This window comes from Schistosoma haematobium, chromosome ZW (assembly GCF_000699445.3).
Source record: "Schistosoma haematobium chromosome ZW, whole genome shotgun sequence".
In the NCBI taxonomy this organism is placed as follows: domain Eukaryota; kingdom Metazoa; phylum Platyhelminthes; class Trematoda; order Strigeidida; family Schistosomatidae; genus Schistosoma; species Schistosoma haematobium.
The window spans coordinates 68,223,501-68,250,910 of NC_067195.1; the positions used below are offsets into that span (position 1 = coordinate 68,223,501).

Below are 27,410 nucleotides of genomic sequence, written 5' to 3' on the forward strand. Positions count from 1 at the left end.
ATGCAACAAAATTATGCTGAATTCATATCTTGCTGACAATATTTAATACATCAAATCGTATGTGTACATAACTGTATTTGTCTTATATAATTATGTATTCTTGTTTGTGTGCGCGCATGTGGATCTGTGGTGTTTCTAGTCTCCGGTCTGATATATATATATATATATATATATATATATATATATATATATATATATAAAGAGGGTAATGATAACTATAACTAATTCAAGAATTTTCCATGGGGTTTCACTTTGAAAAAAAAACAACGAGCATCATTTATACACATAATATCTGTGCACACAATTTTTAATTTGTCTACAATACCTACTTATTAATTGTCCTAAGGTTGATGTATACATGTACGTGTATAGATTGTACATATCTCTTTCTTGGTATCACTCTTCTCTCTCTCTCTCTCGTAGCGCAAGTGTGTGCCTACGCACTTAAGTCAAAGTTTTTCAGTGTGAATATTTTGATAATGTGATAATCGATCTTTCAGTATTTTTAATTTATACCTTTTTCTATCTATAACAAAATAGTGATATACAATCACTTGTTTTGTCTGTTGAATTTTTCACTTATTGTTGTTTCTTTCTACAAAAATAGTATGTTGTTATGTCTACCATTATTATTATTATTATTATTATTATTATTATTATTATTATTATTATTATTTGTGGACACGTAATTAGTCTATTACCTATATAAAGTGATTTAACTATTTTGTTGTTAAACTTTTCTCGTTATGGTTCCTCTGAATTTATTACCGTTCATTTAGGATGCCATAATCATGATTCATATAAATTAAAGCCACGTAAAACAAAAACTGTTATATTTTTGTTACTATAACTCGATTAATTACAAATTGGTTGACTTGACTTTTTCGACATGTAGTTATTATTCTTAAATAATGTAAATATTACAAACTCTAAAAGCACGCGTAGTTCATAATTAACTATTGATAAATATTCCTTGTTTTCTGTGTAGAATAAACACTATAACAATTGTCTTATTATTCGTTCAGTTCACCGATATTGTGAAGAGATAATAAAATGTACGTTTATATATTTCACAGTTGTTGTATGCAACTTTAATATGGTTCGCCTAAGAAGAACACTTTAATTCTGAATCGTGTTTCGTCCAAAAACTGCGGGTACTTTCAGTGATTATCCATTACTAGTTCAACAGTGTGAATAGGATTGTATTCGTCTTCCTTCTTGTGATTCATTCCCATTATTGTGTACCATTTTTCTTTTTATAATCTCAGATGTATTTTGATCAGATTTTCCATCGTTTTTGCTTAGTCATTTACACAAACACTTCCAATCAAATCTCATGTCTCATTACCTATTCACTTAGTTGATTAAAAAAAACTCCGAGTTTTCTTTTTATCTTACTACTGCCGGTCATGTATTGTGTGGTTGAGTTACATTGTTTAGGAATTCGAATATATATTACAACCCTAGGAGCATTTTATTACAGATACTTGAAATGAGTATTCATCTGTCTGACTTGACCTTCAATCACATTATCAGTGGTTCGGTCCGCCATCTATGGTAATAATATTGAATAGTCTAGTAAAAAGGTTTACTTTTTGTTCGAGTTAGTCCAAGGTTTTGAACAGCAGTCTCTTCCATCTTCACGTTTTATACCTTTTTAGATTCAGTTCAATACTTATTAGTTTATTACAATCTTGCTACCATCTGCGTATAAGTTGGTTGTCAATACTTTATATTGGGGAAGCTAAACGAACAGATTCCCTATTTTTTAATTGACATCTTTTTGTTGAAATGTAGCTATGTTCAACTGAGTATGATAATAGCTAGACTTCATAAAATTATCTATCATGTCAACGTTTAAAAAATTAGTTATTTCCAACCCACCTACACTATGCTTTGTCAGGTTTTTTGAGATTGAAAAATTTCTTATTTAGTTTACACTATTCTAAGGGGGGACGTTGAATATGAGCTCTTTACATATTTTCCAATTGTTTTGCTACTTCTTAACAAGTTGACTATCTCTTGTGTTTCACATGCCTAGGGTCATCTTTTGGGTCACATATTAACTAGCCTACTATTACTAAAGGCATGCTTATATATGTATGTCTCACCGTTTAAAACCTATTAGTTTTGAGATTTGCTGGATTGTATGTCTGACCTCTATCTCGTGCCCTTAGATGACACAGCATTGTCTATGTGCATACTATGTCCGTCCAACTCCTTTTTTTATTTTTTTAAAATGGCTGACTCAGCCATTAAAATGTCATTCATTCACATTTATATTGTTTATGTGCTTTGTTTCATGGTCTGACTGGAAGCGTTCATTTCAAGGTTGGGTAAATCATATGATTCGACACCAGAAAACGTTATTCGGGCATATAATAAAATAGCCTCGTGTTTAGCCCCATCCAATTTTCCATAATCCAGACGCATTGTTTGCCGTATGAGTAGCATCTTCATCATGTGTAGTCTTCTTTTTTGGATTACAGCACATGTTTTCATCTTTCAAATATTGATACATTAAGCATTGTCGTTAAAGATTTCGGCGTCACTTGTGTTAAAATCAATAGTGAATTTACTCGTATAATAATAATAATAATAATAATAATAATAATAATAATAATAATAATAATAATAATAATACAATAAACTGTATACTAGCTATGTATTGCTTAACTTCCTGCATTTCAGAAACATTTTATATCATATTTTTATCCCACAGGATTTATTTTTACCAACAATTATCCTTTTCTTCCACATCCTATATTACTGTCAGCATAAATTTGTGGAAATAGTCGAACTTCGCGAAAATCAAGAACATCCATTGAAAAACTGGAAGCACCAGACGTAGTATTAATGAGAAGTTGTGACTAATGGAGCTGAACTGTGCTGGCTGTGAGGAATTTGCTTACTGAAAACAATGAAAGTTGCGCAATATCATCAATTGCTTGAAGATAGACTTGTACACCGTTGGGTTTCTGCTCAATAGTCTAAGGGTTAAGCGTTAGCATTCAAATCCGAATGTTCTGGGTTTCAGGTTGCAGGTCATAGATGCGCATTGTTGAGCCTATACTTTGAGATGATGAAGATTTGTGGCTCAGGTGGCTGGTTTTGATGGAGCTTTGTTCTCTGAGCTGGATGGTTTTATCATGGAGCTTTCATCGTTCTACTGAACGACATCATCAACACACTATCCAGCCCAGAGAACAAAACTCCAGCAAAGTGAGCCTATACTGGCACGAAACGGTCATTCAGTGCTTTCAATTTTTTGGTGGTTGTCTAAATTTAGTCTCTTTTGATCTCAATGAATTCCACATTACAACTAAGCATTCAGTCTAGTTTTAATAATTGTAGTCAAAACAACTGAAACTTACTGTTGAATACGTTATATATTATTAAGATATAAATAACTACAATTAATACATATGTGGATTTATATATAGGTTACTAAGAAAGAGCAGAGTTAGGCACACTGAACCGCAGTGAGCAGTGCAAATCACAGTAATTACAATATACAATCATATTTGTAAGATGAGTAGAAGTAATACTGGTTATTAGTTAAATAAAGGACGACAACAATAGTATCAGTACTAATTCATTTATGGAGCACAAATAACACATCAAGCAATTGATACATGATTGCACCTTAAAGTCCCATTTTGTTATTCAATAATCAAATTATGGTGTTATCAACGTTTTTCAAATTCATGTAATTATAAAAACGTTAATGTTGTCAATCTTTAATTGACTAATGACTTCAATTTCTAATAATCAGTTACATGATGTCAAAAGTTCATTTGAAAATCCTTTTTTGTTCGTGCTTATTCGAGTTATTTTACAATTTATTTTAATCAATGTTATCACCATAGAGTTATCCAATATGGTGACATAAATTTCCGTTTTTTTTTTTAAATCTCTTACTTTCATCTACTTCTCAATTTCTTATATTTTTATGGGACATTTACGTATTTCTCCTTTAAAAATCAATGATTCCTACAAATCCTTTTTTATCGATCGCATTTAATTAATCTACATCTAAGTCTTTCTTATTCAAACTTAATCAATAATTAGTTGTAAACGTTATACAATTATGTATTTATATCTTCCTTTTTTTGTTTAGAAAATAATATTGTACTATTGTTTGTCAGGTATTTGATAATAGGATTTTCTGAAGTATGTATGAAAAATTAGTTGCTTTCTTGTTTGCTTTTCACTTTTCAACTTCCCGTTTTCTACCCACTCATTGAATATCGAGTAGTACTAGTAGTGTGTGTGTGCAATATACAACAAATTAACACTAAATTACCTTTTTTGATTATGTCAACGAGAATGTTTTCTCATTAAAAAGTTATATTCAAATGTTTTTGCTATTTCTTATCAACTCAGACAAAAAATAGAGAGTTAACATAGTTTTATAACAGCTAAAGATATATTCTAACGAATTTATGAAATCCTGGTGTTTTTAGATCGAATTGAATTGAAAAATCCTCCATCTTAGTAGCACATAGTGGATTACTAACCAATATTGTTTCTATTGACATCAAGTGGTAATCTTATGCACCGATTATGTATAAAGACCAATGTCCATTTTAAAGCAATATTTCCCATTGTTGAAATCCAAATTAATTAAATGTTATTTTATTTTTATTTTGGAGTTGTACTACTTTAGTACAGTGTGTTATTAAATTTTCTATCAGTTTAGACTTCAATTTCTAATTGATCATCTTACTGATAGAATGACACTTTCACCAGTAAAGAACATATTATCTCACGTTTAATATGGCTGGTAAGAATGATTTTGTCTCTAATTGAAGTAAAACGAAAACTAGAAAGATTCCCTATTGGTTGTCTAATCATACATAATATTATTATTGAATAACTTAACATGGTAACAGTGTTTGTTTGTGAAAGATACCATCTACAGTCTGGTAGTCTTTGCTTGCGATACAATGATATTATATGGAGAGATTATAAATGGATTTCTTGTTTATCAAGACCTCAGTTGCTGAATTATTTTGTTACATTTTAGATACCCAAAATTAAAAATTTTTTTCGGTTTAGGTCTTGCTTCGCGTTGATGTGGTGCAATTTAGAAATTCATCATAATTTTGTTAATCGACCTTTTAGCATATTGTGTAAATGTAATTAATACGGATTCTCTGGTCTGATCCAATTCAAAATAACTATATTTCCGTTGTAGAATCTATCGAATAAATGTTAATGTTGCCAATCTTCTAGAGTTCCTCAGAAAAGTCTTCAGAATCTAAAAAGAAGTAGAAAATACTTTGTATCCCGGGTGAACAATTCCTGATTTTATTACTCATTTGAACATATTTCTAGCAGCTCCCAGGATATCAAGGTCACATAAGACGGTGTTTATCCTTGTTTTCTGTACTTAGATTAACCTTCGAAGTAATTTTATTTGTAATGGTTTGAATTATCCTGATCACGATATTTTGACTGGAATCTAACCAGTCTTATTTGACATGTTCATCCTATTTACGTTCTCTTCATATAGCTATTATAACACACGTTTATATATATTTGGCCAGCAGTGGAATCTAGCATTCCGTCTGGGTGTACATTGGAAGTAAAACTTGTGTTCTTAGTTCCTTTTTTTTACCTACAACTTAGGTCTCAAATGTAGCAGATTTCTGGGAGAAATTTAGTTTAAAATGTCTAGTTATCAGACATATCGGTTGAATGCTCAAATCAATGAACGTTAATAAATAAAAATCAGTAAAGTCAATTAAAATAACTTGGTAGCTTTCATATCTGACCATACATTATCGTAGATAGAACCTCAGTATTAATATAAAATACATTTCAGTTAAGGTTTAGTTTTCCATTATAAATTATATTATTGATTATCACACTATTTGAGTCGTTTATGGTAAATAAGGATATTATGTTAACCATGAAAGTGTTACTGTTACTTGGAATATAAATTGTAAGATTTTCTAAACTACATATGCATCTAGATTATTGCTAAAGAGGAAGAATAAGAAAAAACCGAGAATAATTATGTATGCCACTGGCAACTTCAACTGCTTTGTATAAAATTTTATTTTACCAGTAAAAAACATATATTTCTCAAACAGATTATTCTATTTAATTATTCATGAGTTAGTTATTTCCATTTTATCTCTTGTATATGACTATTTGTAAAAGGCTTTACGATGATAATACCACCATTCAAATTTAGTTAGTTCGCCTTTTTTTGTTCGACCTTTAGTATAATCGATTGCTTTATTTAAGTATTAAATAGTAAGTCTAACATTCTAATGCACATTCTAAGTGGATTTTCATTTCTAATAATTGTTGATATATTTTTTGTGACACTCTTCATTATTCTAAACAATTCACCTACTTATTCCAACTTCTAATGTGTGGGCTTACATTGATAAATGATGTTTTTATTACAGCTTATGTGCACTTATTTCGTTTTAAATATATCACTCACAGCAGCGCTAACCGTTAGCCTCAGAAGCGTGAGGGATCGTGGATATGCGCTGCTGCGGAGTCTCATATTAGGACGAAACGGCCGTCCAGTGTTTCCAGGTTTTCAATGGTGGTCTAACATCAATTGATTCATGATCTCAATCAGAAAAATTAGATGGGTTGTGCTCCCTTATGTTTTAGCAGAATAAAAAATAAGTAGTTCACGTCCAAATGAATGAATCTCCATAATCTAACTAAATTGATACTTGTCTTTTGTAAAATTTTAAATGTATTAATGTATATATGCACAAAAAAACTGGTAAAGTGAAGTGATCAATCAAATAAACAAAATAACATTACAAAATTCTACCATTGAGAATGTTCATGAGATTTCATCTTAACTTATTGCTTCCCTTTGATAATTTATAGAGAATGAATGAATAGTATACATGTACATGTACGTATGTCTGTGTGTATTTATTTGTTTTTTTTCTGTGCACGTATCAACCTTTATTTTCTGTACCAAATGGTTGAGTTTTCTATTCGCTCTCAATTAAACTTATCACCATTTACTACTTCATATCTCATACATTCCTTTGCTTCCTTGTTTTTTCTTCTTCTTGCAAGTGAATATGCTGGTTTTCGGACTGAAATTTCTGGACTGTTTAATTTGTGTGTTCTAATATTCATTGTGATTATTGAGGTGACTTTCATCAGTCAAACTATTATAATAATTATTATTTTATACTGTTTTGAAGGATATAATTTCTCTAAGTTTATCTTTTAGTTTTATTTGTGTGTGCGTACCACCACACTCACATACACACACTAACAGCTTCATTAATGCTTCGTAGTAGTCCGAGCTGAGGTTTTTCTCCTACCTTCCCCTTTTTATCTTATGCATCAGACCGACTTTTTTTCATCATCTGCCCTTATGTCGATCACTAGTAGATTCTATATCCATTTCTGTACATCCCTTCATAATTTATGTGTTTTGTACAGATAGAGAAATAGAAATGTTTGAGTATTTGCTAGTGTGTGTGACAATTCTTCAACATCGTTTATTATGAAAGGATTTGTTGAATTTAGTCAATTTCAATCATACGTTATTAGGGTAACCAACTTCAATTGAGACAACTAAAAATGTTATCATTTAACCTTGACACTATAAAACACCCAGTTTAAAACCGGATACGAAAATACACCTACATAGCGTTACCGAGTCGAATAAAAAACACTATCCTATAGACCATACCTGTTTAATGAGAACTAAAAAGCATAATTTTCATTGTCCAAGTCTAGAATTTTACTGATATGTTTGAACAGGATCATTCCACTTTACATCATATAACCGCGGTAGTTCAGTTGTGAAATCATTAAACTTTCACTAACAAACTCCTGTCATGTCCACCTGAATGCTACTTTGTGTGTGTCTGTGCACGTTGTAGCTAACAAACAGTCCATTTTCACATTTATCTCGGTTTCATCAATCCGGGAGACTATAAATATTCAACCTGAATTCACCAAAGTTTTAGTTGCGATTAATTTTCCCCATTTTTTTGATATAATCGATATATAATGACATCATAGTTCAATATCACAGCGGATATCGTATTTGCTGTAAATGATCCTACAATGAAAGACTACTAAACCACCTGTTGATGACTTTATGCAAAAATAATAGTTTTACTGACGCAATATGACTTCTAAAATCACGTTTATGAATTGGTTTGAATGATCATTGTTGTAAGGCAGTTAGACATCAACACCGTGGAATTCCGACTCAGTTGTCTAGAGGCTAGGCGTTCGTGCGAGAACGAAGGCTCTGGGTTCGATTTACGCGTGCGTGATTTAGTTTCAATGAGAATTAATTTATTCGAAAATAACACGAAATTTCGAGTTGGATAAGATGTTTTGCCATACTTCTGATTTTCCATTAAAAAATATTTGATCCAGTATTGCTCATATGTGTGTCTAGCAACAATTTGTCATATTTGATTAGTATAGTAGTATTATAGATTCCCTTATTACTTAGATATGAGCTACTATTTCGTTTTTTGAGATTCTACCGCATAGATTATCAAATTTTCTTATGTTTATCATGTAAGCGATGACTTCATGATTAAAGAACGCTGATGTTAATTAGTAGATTTCAGTTTCATACTTCAGTTTGAGCAGCCAATCGACTGTATGTAACTCAAAGTCGATTACTTGACAAATTAATTACATTATTAATGATCAGTAATTAAATAGTCATGTTAGTTTTGAGTTTTCAAAAATATGCTCTTTAGTATTACAGCTATTTTCATAGTAAATTATATATACTATTCTCAACAGAGATGTTTCAAATTTCAATAATCTGTGAAAGTCAACTTATTATTGTCGGAATTGTTTTACTATCATATGTTTTGCTTGTTTTAACGGATTACTGAATTTCTATATTGATATTTTTCATTGAAAATATTACATTCATTAATTGCATTACTTTTATACTGTTGAGATTGATTTACGTTGTTTTAAGATGTTTTATTTAAATTGTTTACATTTTCTTGTATAAAGTATTCCTCTTGAATTTTCCTTTATCATATCATCATCATCATCAGTTCTGTGTTATATCAAGAAATTATTTATTTTCTCTTGTAATAGATTTGATTTTTAACGGTTTTTTTGGTCATAGGTTTTGCTCTTATCCATAATAATTTGTTTTATTACTCATAAAGTGTATATAAATCCAAGTTAGTATAATTGGCAAATTCATTGATTATTTCTCAAAACTAGTTCCATCAGTGAATATGTTAGTTAGATTGTGTGAACTGTTCCTAGTACTTATAATGGAAGCAAATATTTTTTCGATCTATATATGTTTTCGACTATATTTGTTGACGAAAAAAAACTTAACTATTTTCGTGTTGAGAATAATTTGTCTTAGAAACAATTCCAAACTTAGTGTAATTCCATTCGTCTTCAAAACAGTTTTTCAAAATGAGTATGATCTCTTTGACCAACAGTAATGTTCATTTGTTATTAATAGATTCACATTACAATCATCGCTAGGATTTTCAGACCTCAAACTGATATTTAAAAAGAAAAATAAACCCAATACAGAGCGTGTTGTCTAAACAAATCTATCGGTAATATTTTTACTGACTAAGAAATCAGTGGTTGTGGGTTTTTTTGTGTAAGAGATGTCAACATTACATGAAGAAAATATTTTATTAATTAGAGTAGACAAAACTGTTCATGATCATTAGCTGCAATATCTTCCAACATAGAATTCCTTAGGTTCAGCTTGTTGATACAAATATTAATAAATACTATTGATGAAAGATGATTATCAGTATTGTGTTATGGATTAGTTATTAACAACTGCATAAATCCGTGTTGTTATTGTGTGAAATATATTTTATATTCATTTGAATAATTTGTTTTCCGCACTTTTTCTCATCAGTTTGCTAAATGCTAAAATTAAGATAAATACTTGATATGCATATCATGCTAATTCATATATTAACTAACTAATGACAATTACCACTTCGAGTATTTATAAAAATAACTCATTTTTTCTTTATTTTAATTTGTTATCTCATGAATTTTATAGACTTCATCCGGAGTAGGTCGTGGAAGCCGCGTTAATTCCAAGAAGAATTTAACGGCCAATACAATACCCTCTGTATCTTCCTCAGAATCCTTTTCTCCTGGTCAAAGACCAGTTAATCAACAATCAAAGAAACTCCAGTCATGGAATAATGGGTCCTCCACAAATGTAAGTTTCAACTCCACTATGATATCACCAACTCAGTCAATGGGGATTCCCATGGTAAATTCGGGATTTATTGGTAATTTAGATCGTCGAGAATCTCCAGTTACTTTTGCCACACAATCAAACAATGGTAGTATGAGACCGAATTCAGGTCCTCCCGTCAATAATAATTTAAACATATCTACAACTGGGATAACATATAATGAATCTTCAAATAATTTAGATACTCAACCTAATCATAATACGCGTTTGCCAGTTTCTCCTCAGCATTCATATTGTTCTAGTCAAATGCCTATGCAACAGCAACAATATTCAGTGTCTAATACATCAAATAATTGTACATCGTATTCTTCTGGTCATGGTAACAACGCATTTTACAATCAAATCAATCAACATATTTCTAATATAAATATGAACACATCACAGCAAACATTGACATCAAACAATAATCAAATATGTTATTCGAATGTTGGACCACCCAATAATAATACTCAACCTCCTCCACCAAATGTACATTATCAATCACATACAATACAACCTAATTCAAATGTACAAACTATTTCATCTTCCCCTTTGACTTCTAACTGTAATCGAATTTCTGCACAATCGAATTCTAATTCTCAGAATTATCCTCCGTCTGCCCCTCTACCGCCACCACCTCCCTCCAATAGTAGTAGTACTACTACTAATACTGCGGCAGTTGGTAATGCATCGTATACTTGTGAGTCTTTGTTTGCTTAAATCGTAGTCAGATATAGAGATTGCATTTCCATCGATCAACTCACCGATTTTGTAAATAGTAAAATATCATTACAACTGATGGTTGTAGATTGTTATCATTTAACTAGTTAGTACTGATAGTATAGTATTGTTTTAGGCATTGATTTATTATCCCAGCAAGTTTTTCATTTAGAAAAAAAACTTGAAACGACAACGGAATTTTTCGATCACTTTCAATAATGTAACAATTTTAGTAACTGGAAATCAGTGTTATCCTGTGTTTACCTTTTTATTAACCAATTTATTATTATTATTATTATTCTTGTGGTGAAATTACTGAAGTAGATACAAGTCATTTATAGTGTGTGTGCATGTTACCTGTAATTAAAATGATTCCTCGATGTTGTGACTGAACTTCACGGTCACTATTATTGCATAGTATATTAACTATGTAATTGAGCCGATAGATATGACGAATAACTAGGTTACATATTGTATTTTCAACTAACAGAAAAATATTTCCATAAATTGGAGGATAAATTATATTCAAATAGTCAGATATACAAAATGTCAGTGAAAGTAGTTCTACTCTATGCATGCTATAAACCTCACCCCTATGAGTTGAGGATACTCGGGGACTGTGTCCGATCATCACTGACTTCGACGAACTCATATCCAGCCGCAACACCATATTAGAAATCCCGTAATCTGAGAGTGTGTTTGATTGAAGTGAAGCACTGACTTTGATGGCGTGGAAATATTTTGTGCATGTTTTTATGTGGCTTTCACACCGTGCACTAATTATCAATGCTTTTAATGGATGGGAAAATCTGTAAGGTTATTCGTTGGTAATCTAGGGTCGTGGAATGGAGACTAGCTATTTTGAGCTAGTTTTCATTGCTCCATCATGACTCTGATCGTGGTCTTAGGTATGCAAATTTTTTGCTTGAGATGTTTTCAGACATGATCTGTAATGGGAATCGTTACTGATCCTGCTATATTTTCCCGTTATATTCTTCATAAATGTCAGATAAACTCCTAATTGAATATAGCCTTTCTTGATCATACTCGTTGCACTTTCTTATTCAATACTATTTTTCTTCCCACTTGTTGGTTATACTACCCTTTTCTTTATTTCTTTGTAAATTTTCTCTTCGTAGTTGTGACACATATTTTGGTACCCTATTGTACTGGGATGTAAGTGCTTAAATAAATCAATAAAATATGTTGGATTGAATATATGATTTCCAACACCCTATTTTTTTTTATAAATTAGACACCGATCGCTTAGTATGTCCAATAACTAATGGTATGGTTTGGGGTCCTACTCAAATGCAACTAAATGACGTCATGCATCAATATCTTCCTGAAGGAATATATGTACGGCGATTTGAATTTGATCTGACTGCAAACCACCTGAGTACAATCGTCGGACGTAGTGATTTAGATATAGTCGTCTGTAGTCATCTTTTATCAGAACCATTACAAGTATGTCATTGGCCTCCTGATGCTGTACAGATTCGTTTCAATGACTACCTTCTGCGTTTAGATCGTAGTTCTGTGAACGGTGGACAACCTGCACATAAAGTAGCTTGTGTCAAACAACTTTGTCAACCTGGTCGTAATCAACTGGAGATAGCTATATTAGGTCTTGGTGAAGACCCTAATCAACCATCTACCATGGCTAAACGTCGAGCTACTGCTCAAACACTTGAAGTAAGCTGTTTCCTTTTTTCTGTTTTCATGTATTCAGTATTGATGTTCGGAATTATTATACCTTGTCTATAAAAATGTAGTTGATTTTTACAGAATCGATTGTATTATTAAATCAATAGTATTTTGTATTTCATAAATTGTTCAACTTATTAGTCTTACGATTTTATGCGTATGACGAAGTTTAGCATTTAGTTTTACCGAGTCGAAATATATTTTCCCTTCTACCATTTTGTTATGTCGATTATACAACTTGCCCTTTACGGCATACACTGTACTAAGTAACACGAGGAGAAGGTAGCTGTTTTGTAGTAGAAATAGATTTCTGATGCTGGTTTTACACAGGAATAGGCGAGAAAATATTAGTGGCGGGGAGATCGAAGATATGGCGCTAACTTATGAAGTTGTTGGATCGAGAGATATCGACAAGTGAAGTTGTAGGTGGGACGTCTGTTGAAATGGTTGATTATTATATTGGATGACGTTGTTCGAAACCAGTTGGGTTGGCACAGGTGTATTCCTTCTTTAGATTCTTGCAAAATTTTCAATTTTTTTGATTTCTAACTTTTAATTTCTTCAATCATATCTGTTCCTTTTAAACCTCATAATTTCTACTGCAGTTATAATTAGTTTCTCTTTTTTTACTTCTAATCTTTGTTTTTCGCATCCCATTGTCCTCACTTAAGTTGCGGCAGATATGCATTCATACTAGTTCCTAATGAACTGATATCTGATCGTTTCATTTATTCATGCATTCTGTTATTATGCATGTTATAAATATAATCTGTACTACAACATACAATTTCCAAATCATTTATTATTATTTTTTTGTTGGTCAATAATTTGTATTTACTGTGAAATATTGGCTTATTTATTATAATTTATCTATTTGAACACATAAATCTTGGTACAAAGGAGCACCAAACACATATGCGCCACACAAGTCACGTGATTTGTGTGTAGGCTGTGATACTGCCCGAGTGCCCAGACCGAAGCAGGTGGTTTTCTTAAGCGGCCACACCCGGAGCCTTCGACCTAAAGGTCTGATCCACAAGGCAGTGGAGCGACGTCTAGATTTGCAGTCCCATGGTAGCCGGTGACCTACTATTGGTTCGCACTGCATTTGTTCTTTCAGATCCTAGAGCCCATGCACGCCAATGTTTTGGAATCAGGGTTCTCCAACTCCCCTAGATGGACCCTCCGAACTCTTCCCACTCTCGCCCGTACCAGGGTATTTGGGGGCGAAATACTGACTAATAAAAGGAACATGCAAGAAAGCGATTAAGAGAATAAGAGGAGGATATTTTTCTTACAATTAAATGAAAACAAAAGTGCGGAAAGTGAAATAAATATAAATTCTTATATTTTGTTTGTTTTTTATCGTCTTGAAATAAGTGAACTGTATATGAGCAAGAGTGTAGTCATCTATATATATATATATATATATATATATATATATATATAGTGTATTGGGACAACGAATTATCATAATGTAGGGTTTCGGTTAATATTTGAAATGTTTGATGCTTATAAGTGTGAGAATATCTTTCTTTTATTCAGGTTATAATTCAGTTTATGGCATGCAAAATATTTGTGCATATGTAATATGTTAAACAATTTTAGATTAGTTACCTGTTTTTGAAAGATTTATAGAATCAGAATATAGTTTTAGAATTTTGTTCATTTTAGGCCCAAATTGTCAGCACTGGTAGAGCATGTGAAACACTCAAGCTTAGATTAGAAAGGTTGATGACTGGAATCAGATAAAATCTATTAGATAAGATACAAGCTCTACTACTGTTGTTGATGTACGGTCTTTTAAAACTTTTAAGCTACCGTATCCTTGACGATACAGAATTAATATTCACGTTCTCATTGACCTGAAAGAATTATTGCAATGCTTCAAGACTGGTCACATGCAGTATTTTTAGTCCTGTATATATTGCCTCTAACTGCCGCTTCAGTGTAGCGTTTATGGCTGGGTAATTCATGTTTAGTCTTGTGTGCAATGCACCGTCCAAGTTTTCTCTCATTTCCTCTTTAGTTAATGGATACTATTTTATTATTATTTTCATTGATCAATTCTTGGATGTCATCTAATAGTATCACAATGGTGAAAATATTGTTTAAACCAGTAATGATTACAGTTATCAAGTCCGACCGTTGTTGCTACCTTGATGTGGTGGTCGGGCTTGCCTATCGTGATGAACCAATCGAGTTATACTGGCTGAACAATCGTTCCTCAAGGTCCTACCATGCCAAACAGGTTGAAGAACAGTAAGACTAAAAGCAGCAAACCCAAGGTCTGAAAGCGCAGTCGTACTGCTGACTGTACAGAAGTGTGACGGCAGTAAGATGTTTCCTTCAGACAACCAGCATGACAGCGATGCTGCCTTCCCACAAGGAGGAGTAGGGTTAGAAAAGGTCGACCCTAAAAATGCACACTTCACCTTATCCCACGGATATCCATCTCCGGCGATAAGGTCTCAACAAGTACGAAGCTAACACGAAAATTACTCACAAAAAGGCCGTGTTTGACTGACTTCAAGCAATCGTCCGTTGGGCAGTACGGTCACGCTCTCAGGTCACTAAGACCGTCTTTAATCCAATTTTCTTTTCAGGTACCTCTAGGAGATCTCTTCCACGGTGTGGGCAACCGGGAAGTGATAATCGCCCTCATACCTCCGATAGCACTCAAGACCACTGTATTTATAATCAATCTCTTCGAATCCTATTACTCCTCCTACCTCGACTTTCGATTCTAAAATTCCTCTTTTGACTTCCTCCTCAAGTGTCACCATGGTCGATGATTCTGGTGCACGAAACACTGTTCCAGGTCTACTGAAATCTCGCTCCAAACTACACATTGGAACCTTCAACGTACTATACTATAGGCTGCAGTTTCCCTTGGTTGAAATCAATAATTTTCTTTACTTTTAGGCTCATCGATTCGCAGCATTTATGGCACATATGCCGGCTCTTAACGTTCTGCTTGATGGACTTCAACGACGCCGTCCTGCTGGTGTAAATACTCTCTGCGACATTCTTGAAGGTCGCATCGGTACACGGAACTTGAATGAAGATGGTAGTACAACTCGGAATATAACATCTGGAGCTTCTCAAACACCTGTTATTGCTGAATTAAATTTAGTATGTCCGGTATTTCGTACGAGAATGCGTATACCTGGTCGTATTGCAGGTTGTCAACATATAGAGGCATTTGATATGGAAGCTTTTCTACGGAGAGAGGTTCTTTGGCCCAGGCTGAATTGTCCAATTTGTGGGTAGGTTTGGTCTTGTATTCATAACAAACTGACTTAGTGTTATTCATTGCTTAATTAACCTTTTATTTTGCTTTTGAAATGCCACTAGTTTACGGTAATGTCGATAAGATACAAACGTCTTTATCGATACGCCATGGGGCTCGATAATCCACTGTTATCAATTATCAGAGCAGTTTGAATACGCGATATATATATATATATATATATATATATATATATATATATGCCATAGGGTCTTTTTTTCTCCACATAAGTTTGCAAAGTGTTCTTTGTTTATTTTTCAGCGTAAATGCATCATATTGAAAATATAAGAAGGGGAGACATTTTGATCGAATGCCAATGGTACCTTATTACTGCATAATTAGTAGTTGTTTATTAATTACTTACCGCTGACCATGATTGTCTATGCTGCTCCGCCCTGGTCTCTAGTTTCCAGTTTCTCCTAAGTACTGTTCACTCTTTTAATGTATCTGCAGTTCCTGAGGCAATGTGTTCTGTCTGTCTCTTTTTGGACATTCTATGTACCTATGTTAATTGTTGCTATCGTTGTCAGAAAGGGGCATTGTCCTCGTGACTTCCGAAGAGTCTCGGCTAGAGCTATGAGGTTTCATAACTTATAAATGAAGATCCTTTAACTCCCAGTGCAGTTTAAATAATTTTTTGTTAGCGTTTTTTAGCGAGGTTCATTTCTACCTGATGGGGTTGCTAACCGCATGCTCAACCCTCTTACCTTATCCGGTCTTAGGACTGGCACTATAACCCTAGAAGAGCTACAAGCGATGTTTCCTTTATATTCACTCCTCTGTTTCCTAAATTTCTAGTAAGCTAATGACTTACGTTTGTTGGGATTTTCATTTTAAATATCCATGTTCATCAGTCAATTATACCTAACGAGTATGTCCATCTTACATCATAGAGTTATCGTATTGTTTCTGTTATCGATGTTTACACATTTTAAGTATTTATAGTATTAACGTATATAGTATTTCACAGGTTGAAATCATGAGTCGATTGAAGCTAGACCACCATGGAAAACCTGGAAGCACTGGACGGCAGTTTCGTCCTAGTATGGGACTCCTCAGCAGTGCCCATCCACGATCCCGCACCACGCGGGGCTCGAACCCAGGACCTACTGGCTTCGCGCGCGAGCACTTAACCACTAGACCACTGAGCCGGCATAGTATTGAGAATTAAAATAGTACTTTTCGAGTCAATATAATGATAGAGAATGTTTTAGTATATGTACTGGATAAGACTATGTACTTACCATCCATCGTACCACACAATGTATGCTACCTGGTTTTAATGAACATTCTTTTAATATTTCTGTGCTGTTTAACATAAACAATATCAGATGGTTTCGTAAATAATTCTAACTTATAACAACATGTGATCAGAGTTGAACTATGCTATATTCCTATAAACTATATTTAATGTGTTTATGTTCGAGAGAAATTATTTTCTTGGTTTTAAACTCTGTTGTCAGGAGTCGAACTACGTACTTATTATAAATCTATTAATTTTTAGAATTTATACGTTATTATTCGAATAGATAACTCTAGTTGATGAGCGTCTCCATTTAATTAATAAAGATGATTTATTCGATTTTTTTAATGTTGAGAAACGCTTAATGAAAGTGTAAAACTCATTGTAAGAAAAGGCCAACACCATACTCGCTTTTATGCGAATCATAACAACTGACACACCCAACTTGTCAATCTTTTGTAAACTGTATTTGTCCGTATTCTCATTCATTATTATACATACATTACCCAAGTTATATATTCTTAGATTAATAATTATTTGTATGTATATGTTTACATAAATTGTTAATTGGTTTTCATATTACACATAAGATTACATTTAGTGTGTGTACATAAATACGACAACACCTATAGCTAACTATTAAAATCTATTTTTTACTATTACTATTGTTATTATCATTATTATTATGTATAGTTTGTCAATTAATATAACTTTTTTCAACAAAATATTATTCTACTCACCTAACAACTGATTACTGGACTATAGATAGCTAACCAATTATAAATTAGTTTGTACAAGCTGTAAAATCGATTTAAAATGTCAATAATTCGATCAGTTGCCATTTCGGATCAATTTGTTTGTTTGTTTGTTTACCTTAATTGGTTGGCTAGTCGATTACTTGTTGTTGTTGTGATTGTGACGATGATGATGATGGTTTCAATCTCTAGAAAGTGTTGCGCTTATTTATTATGTACTATTTATATGGTTGTTTACTTTTAATCACACTTACATTCGCCTATCTATCTATCTACCTATCTTCTCTCTCTTCTGCCCTTTCAAAACTTTTCTGGTTTTAATATTTGGACAATGCATTTGTTTATCCATATCTATCTATCTATCTACGTATATCCGAGCGAAATTACATGCAGTTGTAAGATGAATATTGATGAAACTTATTAGCTTTCGCGATTTCATCCCTTTTTTAATGAACAGAAAAATGAAAGGGAGTTAAGTACAAATTGACCACTAGCTATTTACACTACATATCCGTTTATCTACGCATGCACAAAAGATTATTACACGCAATTTTTAAACAGCTGGCGTTTTTTCGTATTTTATCTAACAGTTTTGCTTTCTCATTATTTTCTAATATTATTTCGTTATGTGTGGTGAGAGATAGTTTCTCTTTTTCTCTTTTGTTTCAGTAAGCCATTTTTGTATTTAGTCGAGATTTAAAATGGGCTCGGATTTGTTGTTTACTCTAAGGAGAAGATATATATAAATCTGTACATATCAGTGTCTTAGCAATGCCTAAAGTTTTGATCATTGTTATACTCCGATTATTCAGTAATCTGGAATAAGTGCGAAATATTCTTATATTAACTGGAATCCATATATATATATATATATATATATATATATATATATATATATATATATATATATATATATATATATATATATATCATTGTCTAAGATCATGTTGGGAATATAGTTATCCTCTGTGTTAACTTATTCAGTCTTGTATTTTCCATTGCTTTAACAATGTTGAACAATATTGATCTCATTTACCTGTTTATTTAAAAAATTGTAGACACAAAAGCCCTGCTGGTCTGGATGGATTATGCATTGATACTACCATATTGTATGCTTCGCAATTAGTACCTCAGTCAGCTGAAAGTATTCTTGTACGCTCAGATGGCTATTGGCGACTGGTACCCCCATTATGTTTAGATCTACCTATTGAAATTGATCAATGGCAACCTTTAATTGGCCCACTGACAGAACTAGTATCTCAGGCATTTAATCAGATCTCTTCAAAAGGTTCACTTCGTGGACAAAATCCCGGCAGTGTTGGAGTACGACAAATTACTACTCATTGTCATACAAATGTCTCTCAAACGATACCTGATTGGAATCAATCACCTTTACAAAGAATTTCACCTCAGCATCAACAACCACCACCCAAAGTTGCGTCAACATCGCGTAAGTCACAACAACTGCATCCGACGGGTCAAACAACAAAAGTTGTCACATCTCAACAAGACATAGTGAATTCTCCCCAATGGGTTTCTGATTCTTGTTCTCCTAGTAATCAAACTAATTCGGAAAATATTTGTTCAAATACTAGTTGTGGACCTGCTGGTGAACTAGTTGATTCTGCTTACTCATCAGCGGCTTCACGACCTTCATCACAACCTGGTATGTTGTCCAAAATTGTTCGATTATATCATATATATATATAATTACTAGTTTTTTCTGAAGAAATATCTCTCGGCAATTTTATTGCTCAATATATAATATTTACCTCCATTATTACAGAAATCAAACAGTTGGATGTATATAAGTTTGTTGCTATTGAAGTATGTGCTAATGGTGTTGTTCAGAGGAACAATGAAAGCTTCATGAACAATCCATCCCGCTTAGAGATCACAACAATTCCAACATCTCATCCCGAGCTACAGATATTCTCCATCATTTTATGAACAAGTTCCCTAAGTGTTTTCTGTTATCCATAGAATATAGCCTGTAAAAATTTATTAGATGGAATACTAGTAATATAATTTTTATTTATTAACACGTAAAGCACGTATTGTAAGTTTAAACAAGTTTTCTGTTAAAATGACGCTTCATTTTTCGGATCTAATTAATTACAAATAAGAAGTGCGAGTCAGGAGAACTCATGACGAAAATCAATATTTTTAGTAATTTATGTAAACACTCAATTCTGAACATACTTATTTTTGTTTACTTGGAGTGTCTAAATTCACAAGCATTGTCAAACAGATTTCAGGAGGATGATTGTACCTGTAATTAGTTAATGACAGAGATACTTATTTTTGAGAATTTCGTAGAATTTTTCGTGTAAAAGCTTCAGTTGTAACACCAGTCTTGTTCACTTCATCATCTCTGTTTCAACACAATACAACTAATTTGCTAATTTAGTATTTACACATTCTGTAAAACCTATTTCCTAACGTGAATTCAGTACATTCCAATAAATCACATTTTACATAATGCACATTTTGTTGGACCTAGTAAACTATGTTAACAATCTATGTTAGTGGAATGAAGGGGGCTGTTCAGAGGAGGTTGTTTCAAAAAAAAAGAAAAAAAAAACAATCACTTTATGTCATCATAATTCATGAAGATGTCAAGTGAGCTTTAGATTTTTTCTCAACTGAATCCACATTGAGTTTCGACTTTTATTTTATTGATAGTGAATTGTTAGGAGAACAAAATGTTTATATTCAAAAATTCGTTAACTATAAATATATGAGTTATGAAAAGTGTAAGATACTAATTTTTTTTAACTAACACTAATGTCAAAGATTCATGTTTATATGAGTCAATTGTCTTGTTGTTCAGTATTTTTCATTTTCCGATTGTTTTTAATTCATGAACAAGTATAATTGGTTTGTATTGTTTTCGTTCAGGCGGTCATGATGATTATAGTGTTGTGTAATTGATCATTTTAAAATAGAAATCGTGGCAAATAGATTCATATTCATATAATACTACATACATACAAAGAGATACATTTATCGAAAGGTAAAATAGCGTTGATTAACTTGTGTAACATGTTCAATTTTGAGCTTAAATAATCTCTTATAATTCACTTAAGATTTGGTTACCAATATTCTTTCATTATATAAGGTGTATTATTATTAATATGAATATTAGTATTATTATTAGAGATAGCTTTTTTACTTGTGAAATTTTGTAAATTACTTTCTCTATCGTTCCACGGTTTACAGATCACCTAGTATATATATATATATATATATATATATATATATGAGAGAGAGAGAGAATTTAGGTTACTTTCTGAAATCTAGTTTTGGGACACCCACATTTTTACGTTCTTTTTTAAAGGGTATATATGTATAAATATTCATGATGCTCGTTCATGTTTTAATACTGATCGTTCTAATAATAATTATAGGTCTCTTTCTTGCATAATTTTTATTCTTAGCTCTATTTGTTAGGTTAGATTTTTCTAATTATTATCTGGTTTTGTGGCGATTTTTCTATTGATCCTATCAACGTTGCTTAAGAATTTATTCAAGAAAAAGTGACCTCTGTTTTAATGTTGTATTGTGTCAAGAGTGATAATCTCACTGACTTCAATCTTGAAATTAGTGCATGGATTATCTGTTATACTGTAAGATTGTTATTAGAGCAGCATAAAATTGACAGATTTGTTTATCATTTTTTGTCGCCAGTTTTACAGGAATTGTTTGACTGATTTACAATGAAAGCTAAAGTTTTACTGGTAAAATTATGCATTGTGATCTGTGTATGCATTTTATTCCCGGTTTCATTTTGTTGTGTAATTACATCTACAATTTCTGAACTGGTGATTATGCTTCATCTTTTTCTGTTTCTTATTGTATTACTCTCATTTTTCTTAGTCTCATGGATTGGAACACAATCCTCTCCGGATAAGATTAGCACTTCCATTTCACTGCCATCTTCACCATCAATTTCTACTCGTCCTGTTAGTTGTTTTTCAATGGCTGCTATACCAGGTGTGAATATGTGTGTTGTTGATAGCATGTCATCTACATCATCTAGTTTGTCGACTGCATCTACATATACAACAATGATGACGAAATCATTTCTTTCTACATCTGTAAGTTCGAATATAACTAAAGGAGTGATTGCTGAACAATGCATAGACATCGGGAGTGATAATAACTCTTACCATACTCCCATGACAACAACAAGTACAGCAGTAGTAACCACTTCTTCAAATGGCTTTCCAACTGATGAAATGTCATCTAAAGGTGGTGTTAGTACGAGTGAGTATTCTAGTCCATCAACTATTAACTTGGAATCATCATCCAGTGGCTTAACATCATCAACCAGAAGATGCCCAACATCTTCACTGAATATGGGGTTAGATTTTTTGTTGACTGAAGATCAAACAATTACGTCAACTGCTATATGTTCTGGTCAAAGAAGTCCACAAATGTCTTCGGCAGTTGTTTCTGATGCTGTTCGTTCTCTTCTTACATCAACATCCGATACCATTGGTAGTAGTATATCACCAACTATTTCTGCATCAACTGCAAACTCAGATGATTTTCCTGTTAATAAAATGAAATGCACTTACAACTCGTGTAGTGAACAGTCTACCTCACCTAAAAGTGAGAATATATCTTCTAACCGTGAACAACCAAGTGATTGTGGAGATACATTAATTGTTAGTTCGTTTTTAAATAAAGAAGAAAAATATAAACTTAGTAATCAACTAACAAGTTGTACACCTAAAGTAGAAAATGACGTGAAAATTAGCTTAAATGAAATTAATGATGAAGAAACATCACTAATACTTAATGAAGTGGCTATGCCAACTAAACGAATAAAATTAGATTCACCACAAATTAGTCCACAAATATCTCTTCATATATGTGTTGCTGAGCAAATTTCAAATCTTCCAGATAAACGGGATGATGATATTTCTTCAGCTAAACAATCCACTGCGAGTTCAGTAACAACTACTACACTGAATGATGAGTTATACAAAGTTAAAAAAGTTATCTCAGGACATTCAAATGAAATTGAAAATGGTAGTTATACTGGATATGTTGGTTTGATTAATAATGATTTTGATGAAGAAAAAGTTTCTATAGAATTGATACATTCTGTATCTTCTAAAATTGATCAACTAGACTTGTTTCTAGATGAATCATATATACGTTTTGTAGAACATTTTCCTTGTGTTTGAACAACAATAATAATGACAACAACAGAACTTCAACTACATAAGTCATCGATTATTTTCTTATTGGATTTGGTTCTTGTTCAATTATCTTCGAAAAGAAATCTGTTTGTTTAACTGAAATTTTTACATGCGACCATTCCTATGTTAATATGTATATATAAATATATTTACTTAATTTATTGTATAGTATGAATTAGGTTATTTCTAATTTATTCAAATGATATATAATGCTCAACACAAAGATTCTTTATCTTAAACTTTCTTCTGATCTTTTACTCCTTTTCATTATATTTAGAAAAAAGAATTCATTTTCGTATTTGTTTTTAGGATTAATAAAAGGTACTAATCATTTCATAAGTGTTTTAAATGAATAACATGCATTTTTAACTTTTGTCATATTTATACACTTCATTGTTTTAAATTGGTCATCTTATGTTTCTTCTTTTTATCATAAAATGGTGCAGTTTGAAATTTAATAAAATGTAGAATGTACTTTAAATGTGTCCAATTTCTTCTGTAGTCCACAATAAGTTTTTGATTAGCTATTCAGGAGTCTTATCTAACTTCCTACAGTTTGTGTTCAGTGTTATTTAATCAGAGGTCTTTTGAATCAGGGGTACATTTATATCTATTCACTAGAGTTATGACATAAAACTACTTAAATGTGCGCCGCATCGTAGTCATATATATGCACAATGCAGAAGGATATAACTTAATTCTGCAATTTTATATTGAATATATAAGTAACAGTTTAAAATCCTAGCTGCCCCATGTGTTCTATTTCTACGAGGCTCGATTCATGTAACCGCTTCATTTATGATTAAATGTACGCGAATAGACCTATGAAACAGTATTTATGTAGTCATAGTCTTATCGGAAGGTTAGCCAGCACTGAATTCCTTTCGTTTTCTTAACTATTAAGTAAAATTTCTAAACTTCCTGAAACATTTTACTGCACAAGTCATTGATAGTATTGTATGTCGAAACATCGCAGTAGTGAGTCAGCGTTTTTTTTCACAACACAAGATAATGCGCTCAAATAGTATGGATTGAATTTACAAGGTGTCAACATGAAAAGACACCAATTTATGACCGTCAGAGTACCTAGAGAGGTATGTAAGTTGATGAGCGCACTAAGTGGTTCGTTTTCACACCTAGGAAGTTTTCAGAAACATAAGTCATTTACGCGTTATTAAAAATATTCTAGTCGTATGTACCAGTTTAGATACACCTACATTGCCGAATGCACTTATTCACTCGGGCGACTATCTTTAATAAGCAGAACCTGATGACTTGTACCAAAAATCTAAAAGTAACATGCGTACATAGAAATTATATATATATATATACAGTGGAACCGTCTTGACATTTGTATTGAAAATGTTGACTTTGGTATTGGTTGCCAGGTGTTTTGAGTCCCAGATGTTCCTCAATTGTGGATATGCTGCTCTGCTTTGCGGATCTACGCCTTCACTTCTGCGTCATATCCACCGTGTTCATCAATAATGCTGCCCAGATATGTAATGGTTTTTACATCCTCCAAATCTCCTCCGTCAAGTGTGATTCGATTGTTGCATGCCGTGTTGTATCCAAGATTCTTGCTTTTCTTTTTGTGTATGTTAAGACCTACTTCTGCTATATTGGTCGTCTTCTGCTGTTGGGGACGTTAGATCCCTAGAACTCACTTGGCACAGAACCTAATTTTGTAATTTTATTTCAAAAATTCGAATTTCTTCGTGTTCGTGCCAAAAGCGCTCTTTTCACCTTCATGTCGTATTTCCCACTTGGGAGAATCTTAAGTGCTATTGGTCCGTTATGTCTTTTGGTATGCTATTTTGTAACTCTCCTCAAGGACGGTTTTGTGCTGTATATATACGATTTTATTTGTGTTTGTTCTTATTGCTCGTTTCTGGCTGTTTGCAGAATATACTGACCCATTCCAAGCTTGGACTTCTTCCTCTAGTTAGCGGGGCTGGGACCCATCGGATAGCTAGCTTATTGGTTTTCGGTCACCGAGTCTTTGTTCAGTTCGCAGTATAAGTGAGCTCGTAACCGCTTTAAACCTAGCACCTGCATTTGTTGTTGCGATTGCGATAGGAGGGCCAGATGTCCACTGTATCCCGCGTTTCACCTCAGATGTTGACGTCTTCATGATCCAGTCGATCACCAGGAGAAAGAGAAAGGGTGAGAGTAAGAAACCTTGCCTAGCACCGGTCTTTACCTCGAACGAGTCCGTCAATTGTCCTCCATGAACGATTTTGCAGTTTAATCCATCATAGGGATTCCGTATGATAATGACTATCTTCTGAGGCACGCCGTAGCATCGAAGAAGCTTCCATAGTGTTGTTCTGTCCACGCTATCAAATGCCTTTTCGTAGTCAATGGCGTTGATGTAGAGTGATGAATTCCATTCAATTGATTGTTCCACAATGATCCGTAGAGTTGCGATTTGGTCTGTACACGATCTATCCTTACGGAATCCTGCCTGTTGGTCACGAAGTTGGGCATCTACGCAGTCCTTCATCCTGTTTAACAATACCCTGTCGAAGACGTTTCCCGGTATTAAGAGAAGGGTGATGCCCCTGTAGTTATCACAGTTTCTGAGATCACCTTTCTTTGGTATTTTGATCAAAAGTCCTTCTTTCCAGTCTGTTGGTACTTGTTCCTCATCCCAAATCTTATTGAATAGTATGTGGAGTGTCCTTGCAGTTGCCGCTACGTCTGCTTTTAGTGCCTCTGCTGGAATGTTGTCTGGTCCTGCTGTTTTGCCACTCTTGATTTGTCTGATGGCCATGCTGATTTCTTCAATTGTTGGTGGGCCAAAATTGATTGGGAGGTCCGTGGGTGCTGCTTCGATGTTGGGTGGGTTCAGTGGGGCTGGTCGATTCAAGAGTTCTTTGAAGTGTTCTACCCACCTCTTTGTGATATTGTCCACCCCGTTGTCCGGTACTTCTTGAGTTTCAATTTCATCTTGGCGACCAGCAAGTGATGATCTGATGCTATATCAGCTCCTCTCTTGGTTCTCACGTCCTCTAAACTCCTCCTGAACGTTCTGCTGATGCAAATGTGGGCGATTTGGTTTTGCGTGGTGTGATCCGGTGAAGTACATTTATTTTTGTGAATGCGCTTATGTGGGAATATGGTGCCGCCTATGACCAGTTTATTGAAGGCAAATAGGTTTGCAAATCTCTCACCATTTTCGTTTCTTTCTCCCAGTCCGTGTCGTCCCATGATGTCTTCATATCCAGTGTTGTCCGTTCCAACCTTGGCATTGAAATCTCCCATCAGAATGATCAGGTCCTTTGTTGGGCACTTCTCGCTGATTGACTGCAGCCTATCGTAGAATTAATCTTTAGCGTCTTCATTGTAATCGTTGGTAGGTGCATAGCATTGGCTGATGTTCGTTGAAATGCCCTCTTTCTTTGTTTTGAAGAAGGCTTTGGTGATCGTTGGTCCATGAGATTCTCATCCTATAAGCGCATTTTGTGCTTGTTTGGACAGCATCAATGCAACTCCTTGTGTATGTGGAGCATTTTCTTCATGGCCGGAGTATAACAGAAGCTCTCCTGAAGCTAGTCGTTGTTGTCCAACTTGCGTCCAATGTGTTTCACTGATCCCAAGTACCTCTAGGTTGTATCTCCTCATTTCTGCAGCAATTTGGAAGGCTCTGCCGGTGTCCCACATTGTACGAACATCCCATGTACCTAAATAAATGGTCGCTCTGGTTGTCAGAAGAGGCATCCGCTTCGTAACTTCCGGAGGAATTCGGCTTTCATCATGAGGCGTCATAATTCTTCTAAATGAAGACCTTCTGACTCCCAGGGCAGAGTTTAAAAGGTTTGAATAATTTTTTCTGGTTAGCGTTTTTTTAACGAGTTAGTTTTCTACGGGATGGGGACGCTAACCCCATGCCCAACCCTCTTCCTTTATCCGGGCTTGGGACACGATTGGTTTAATGAAAACAATTATTATTATAACCAATTGTACCAGTGACTGTTTTAATTTGCTCTTTGTTTAACTGTGCTAAAAATATCCATTATACTTACTTCGACTGTGACCTCACGCGAATCCGGTTACGCTCAGTAACCAAGGTTGTATCCTGGCACGATCTCAGTATTCTTTCGATACCAGGAGGTGGCCAGCAAATATATCTCGACTTGGTCCATTAACTGCCTTCTGATATTTAGCCTCCGGGGGATTTTATGGATATCGTAGCACGTGTTCCTTTGTAGTGATGTTCACAGTCAATTTCGACTCGACGCCACGCTTTAATTTT

At 33.5% G+C, this 27,410-nt stretch overlaps 1 protein-coding gene across 1 annotated transcript in view; it reads left to right on the plus strand.

The window, feature by feature from the left end:
• Positions 1 to 23,805, plus strand: part of MS3_00001247 (uncharacterized protein) — a 48,902-nt gene extending 25,097 nt beyond the window's left edge. The window contains exons 7-11 of the mRNA XM_051208724.1: positions 10,040 to 10,922; positions 12,198 to 12,637; positions 15,575 to 15,918; positions 18,998 to 19,605; positions 21,819 to 23,805. Of these exons, the coding sequence (XP_051072259.1) occupies positions 10,040 to 10,922; positions 12,198 to 12,637; positions 15,575 to 15,918; positions 18,998 to 19,605; positions 21,819 to 23,137 (3,594 nt within the window). The 3' untranslated portion in view covers positions 23,138 to 23,805. The remainder of the gene's footprint in view (positions 1 to 10,039; positions 10,923 to 12,197; positions 12,638 to 15,574; positions 15,919 to 18,997; positions 19,606 to 21,818) is intronic.
• The last annotated feature ends 3,605 nt before the right edge of the window (positions 23,806 to 27,410 follow it).